This window comes from Arachis ipaensis, chromosome B07 (genome assembly GCF_000816755.2).
Source record: "Arachis ipaensis cultivar K30076 chromosome B07, Araip1.1, whole genome shotgun sequence".
In the NCBI taxonomy this organism is placed as follows: Eukaryota; Viridiplantae; Streptophyta; class Magnoliopsida; order Fabales; family Fabaceae; genus Arachis; species Arachis ipaensis.
In genome coordinates this window covers 115495537-115500810 of record NC_029791.2, presented here as the reverse complement: position 1 = coordinate 115500810, position 5274 = coordinate 115495537, and the positions used below count along the sequence as shown (strand labels likewise).

The following is a 5274-nucleotide window of genomic DNA, read 5'->3' as shown; positions in this document are numbered from 1 at the left end:
AACATGTGGCTAAAATACAAGATAGATAAATTCAAATAAAAATAAAGAAATTAAAAGATAATGAAAGCAATCACTTTGCTCTTTCTTTCTTCCTTTTTATTTTTTTTTTCTTTTCTATCTTTTTCTGAAAATGTCTTTTATATATGGTTCAAAATTATGACAAAACCAACATTTCTTGCTTCAAAGAGAAGCTTATTATTATGGAAGCGTTTCCTAGAGAAGAAGAATAAAAATTTGGTGTGAGTAGTCACCGTTTTGTGTTAATATTTTATTTATTAAATTAATTTAAACCTCATTACTCTGCAAGCTTGCCACCCATATTAAACGTTTTCTTCCATGGAATTTCGAGCTCTATACGTTGTTTGTTTTGTTTAAATATCAAACATAGACACAAATATTAAGACCGACATGACACTAATTAAAGCTTCAAATTCTGTGGCAATTGGCCCTTCTTTTAAGAATAGATCTTACGGTTTCATTAGTTTATGTTTTGGGATTTATTACGCTAATAGGAGAGATTTTTATTATTAAAGGTGAATTATACGATAAAAATGTAAGTTTTCAAAATTTTTTTAATAGGATAAAAGAGAGATCGATAAAGATAAGATTTACATTTTGAATAATAATAAAATAATAAAAAATAACTATAAAAAGAATCTTTTGCTTGATTATTAATTTTTTCAATTTTTTACTGATTTATTATTAATTGATTTTTATGTTAAATTAAATCAATCTAGTGGCTAGTCGTCAGTTAATTTGACTCCAATTTTAAGAGTTCTTCAGTTTAAATTTTCTTTTTCATCATCATTGTTAGAATTTAGTTCACATATGAGGATCAATGTTATTTTGATATTATTTTATATTGGGATACATTGACTTAGAAATTTATTAAATTTGTATGATATCAAATAAATAAGAAAAATATATTATTTGATTTCAAATGAATGATCACTTCCTTGATGATATATGTGCAGGAAGAGTGTCCGATATATGTATTTGTGTGACTCGTGAGTAATTAGCTATTATATCATAAACTAATTGAAATATATATGAACTTTGCAATATTAATTAAGCTTTGATATTACAATTAAGATTTATCTAAAAGAATGTTCTAAAAATATTGGCTAAAAAAATAAAGCTGGAAGTTTTAATTTGGTTCCTCTAACAAGTTTAATATAATAATTTAAATACTGTGTTTTTATAGTACATGTAAAGAGTACTCATCTAAAAGAATGTTCTAAAAATATTGGCTAAAAAATAAAGCTGGAAGTTTTAATTTGGTTCCTCTAACATGTTTAGTATAATAATTTAAATACTGTATTTTTATAGTACATGTAAAGAGTACTCTTACAAAATTTGTAACGTGTGGTAACAGACTAAAGCATGCAATTAGCAAACATTATATATAAATCTCGAACAGCCACTAAATTAATTAGGGTAGTGAGAAGTTCAAGCATAATCATGTAAGTAATAACACCCCCACATTCTTCACTATTTGATGTTGGCAATGCAACTTTGTATGTAATGATTGACACCTTTCTTCAAAATTAAGACTAGGTTTATTTGTAATTTTATTAAATTTTTAATTAAATTTTTATATTTTTTTAATTTTATAATTAAATTATTTTTATATTAAGACCTTCATAATCATTTTTTTCATATTACATCATCCAAATTCTAAACACATAATAAAATAATAAAAAATTAATTACCATAAAAGTGTTAAAAAAATATTTATTATTAAAATACTTTTGTCCATAAATGTAATAAAACTAAAATAAGAAAAAAAAATACTTAAACTAAAACAAAGAAAGCCTTTAAAAAGGTCATATATCATGAGTGAAATAAAATGTACTAACTAAATCACCTAAAAATTTCTTAATCTAAATCAGAAAAAATATATACTCTAAATATCAATCACTCATGTTATCATCACTAGAGCCTGTCCCAAGCTCATCTTCCGTAGGATCAGACAAGGTTGAAGGAAGTGGCAGATTCAACTTTTTATACAAAGCATGAATTGTCTTTTCAGTAGAACCAATTCTTTTTTGTTGAACTTTTAGTTGACGTCCTTGATCTTTTAACTTGTGCTCAGCATCTTTCAACTTAACCTTTTGCTCTTCATTGATAATTTCCTGCTCCTTTGCCTTTTCTTTCCACATGTGAAGTTCTTGCTCAATATTTAGATTGTCTTTGGATGTCTTTGAACAATTTCTGGAATCCAACTTTGAAGAGAGATCTAAACCAAAAGAACCTAAACCAAATGCAGCTTTCTTTTTTCCCTTTGTCACAACTTCGTTCCAAACAGTATAATCATCTGGTATATCTAGGCCTTCCTTAGTTGCCTCAATATCTCCCTCATTATCCAAGGATAAAGCTACTTGAGAAAGTTCTGTCTTTCGCTTTTTGAATTCACCCTACAAAATCAATTCATGTTAATTGCAACTAAATATGCCATGAACAAAATATAGTGAAAATTAGCAATTGAAAAAAACAAAAAGAAGAACAAACTAGCATCACATACAATGACTTTCTCAGATCTTTCATCAATCCAACTTTTGTCTTTTTTGGTGTGGCATTTAGTATAAACCTCCTCCAGAGAAGGTTTTACTCCCGTAGCTTTCTCCTATAATATAACAATTTTAATCGATAAGAAAGAAAAAAGAATAAGAAAACATTGCAAAAATAATAAGAACAAGACTATAAATAAACTATTTTTATCTTACCATTCTGCGTGCATGTTCACCCATAGATATGGAACCACCAGTATGCATAGAACTTCCAGCATTTAAACCAAAAGAAAGTTCTGAAACAAGGTTTGGTTTTTGACAAGGTAACCTAAGTAGCTATAATACGAGGGACTGGGAGAAGGCACTCAAAAACTAATCCCCTGAAACTAAAAGAAGGCGGTTTTGATAAAAAAAAAAACAAATTTTGGCGCAAAGTGAAATTTAATAAGTGGCATTGAAATAACTATGTATAACAAATTTTTTAAAATTAAAATTATATCTAATTTTTAATATCAAATTAAAAAAGATAAAATTACAACAAAAATATATTCAATAAGTTATAGAATAGAATATTGATATCTAAAAGATAGATATTTTAAAAAAAATATATCTAATAATAATTTTAAAATATTTAAATTAAATTATGTTCTTAAATTTTTGTTATATAATAATCTGAAAAGATAAATATTTAATAAAATTAATATTTGAAATTTTTGTTTTTTTTTATATTACTAGATAAGATAGATAGTCACCAAAAAAAAGATAAGATAGATAAGATGAGATAACTGCCTCGAATTATATAAGTCAGAGATTCTTTAGTTACATTCTTTATTTCACACACATATACTTTATAAATCCATCTTAATTTGAGCACTGGAATATCCTTGCTAGGTACATATCCAATCTAACAACTGTTTTAGCTCACAAATTTCCAATTCATTTCACAATCCGTACCAAAGATTTTTAGATAAGTAATTTTTTCTCCAATTTTTTTACATTATTTATATAATTTTATATTAATGTGCTAAAGAGTTCTCTTGAAAAAAATTATATAGAGGTAAATTTTTTTAATAACTATCATTATGTGATTTAATGTTCATTACTATGATTTTTTACTATTAAAAAGTTGTAATGTGCTTTTCCTCTTTCAAGAAGTTGTAATGTGCTTTTCCTCTTTCAACGTGCTTGCTAAACATATCCTAAGTGTGTGTTTGGATTTACGTTGAGCAAACTGGAGTTTGAATGGAATTGATTTTGTAGAATTGATTTTGGGTAGAAGTGAGTTTGTGCCAACATAATTTATGTGTGGCAATTTTTACTAAAATTGATTTTGATAAAATAAATATTGTTTGGATAATATTAGTTAAAATCACTTCTAGATAAATAATTAATTAATTACTAAAAAAATATAATATTAAATTATAATATTATTTTTTTAAGTATATTTAATTTTTTTATATTTTTTTAGTATTTTTTATATAATATTTTTTTATAGTACTCTTTTTTAGTATATTATAATTTTTTATTATTATAATAAAAATTAATATTTATTTATTAAATTAAAAATAATATATAAAATAACATATTTTAGTATTCTTTTTTAATACTCTTAATAATCATATTTTTTTTATTATTTTAGGTTCTAATTTTTTACAAGTTATATTTTTATTATTATTTATAATTAATTTTAATTTTAATTTATCATTTTTAATAGGAACAATAATACATATTATAAAAAATTAAAATAGTAAACAATGTACAAAAATTAGAATAATTGTTTTAATATTCTCAGTATTTATTTAAAAAAAATTATGAAAAAATCAATAATAACTAACAACAACCTAAATGTGTTTCACAAACACATCCTAAGTGTAGAAACTAGCAAGTTTTCAACTATAAATTATGTTGACACAAACTTATTTTTATTCAAAATTGATTTTATTCAAATTCCAGTTTGACAAATTACAATTCAAACACACACTTAAACATTTAACGGCTCTTTCAAGCTCATTTAGTGAAGGCTATAATTGTATATATTATGCCTTCTTGTCACCGTAAAAAACTATTTATATTTCATTTAATATAATATTAAGAATATTATTGAGATAACATTTTACTGAGAAAAAAAAAAAGAAAACATTGTTTATATCTTTATATTTTTTCTTTTTACTATGTGATTTTTTTCCAAAAAATAACATTTGCACATTGTTAATAGCAATAATTCTATACGTATATTTTATATATGTCATTATTTTATTGAAAATATTTAATAACTATTTTTCATATTTATTTTGTAAATGATTATAAAAAGAGAATGTAATTGAGAGATTATATGTATAAATTATTTTATTGGGATACCAAAATTTATCATTTCTACTGTTTAATTTGAAAAATATTAGTCTTTTAATAGATAATATATTTTGCAAGCTTATTTTTATTCTAATTTTAGTATAAATTTTTTGTCACATTTTTAATTATATCAAATTTATGAAAAATAAATAAATATAATTAAGTTTTAAAAAAATACAACTTTTTTTTAGTACTTGGTTTATGCACTACTTTACGGTTAGAAGAAAAAGACTGAAGAGAGGCTAAAATTAATTTTTTTATATGTTAAAAATCAATTTATTTGCTGGATCGAAACACTACATTATAAATTAGTTTTGATAATATCATTGTCAATATTCTTTGTTAAGTTTTGATTTTTTTATCAATTTTTAATTAATTTTTCTTATTCATAGTATAGATAGTTTTTTTAGAATTT

The 5274-nt window shown here is 23.2% G+C and overlaps 1 protein-coding gene across 2 annotated transcripts; it reads right to left on the bottom strand.

The window, feature by feature from the left end:
* On the bottom strand, window positions 1881–2767 carry LOC110264371. Of its 2 annotated transcripts, none has more exons than XR_002350460.1 (2): window positions 2525–2702; window positions 1881–2417 (listed from the first exon to the last, which is right to left on the bottom strand). XR_002350460.1 is itself a non-coding variant. In XM_021106312.1 (2 exons), the coding sequence occupies exons 1-2, from the start codon at window positions 2748–2750 to the stop codon at window positions 1914–1916; spliced, it is 528 nt and encodes a 175-aa protein (XP_020961971.1). In that variant the 5' UTR covers window positions 2751–2767; the 3' UTR covers window positions 1881–1913. The 2 variants fall into 2 exon arrangements, 1 of the variants encoding a protein (XP_020961971.1); XM_021106312.1 differs by lacking the exon at window positions 2525–2702 and adding an exon at window positions 2727–2767.

Bases quoted from the DNA above. Each gene is read 5' to 3' on its own strand.
- LOC110264371 (XM_021106312.1), bottom strand. From the start codon at position 2,750: ATGGGTGAACATGCACGCAGAATG. The intron at 2,418-2,726 runs GTAAGATAAAAA...TTGATTTTGTAG, and splicing joins GTGAACATGCACGCAGAATG to GGTGAATTCAAAAAGCGAAA.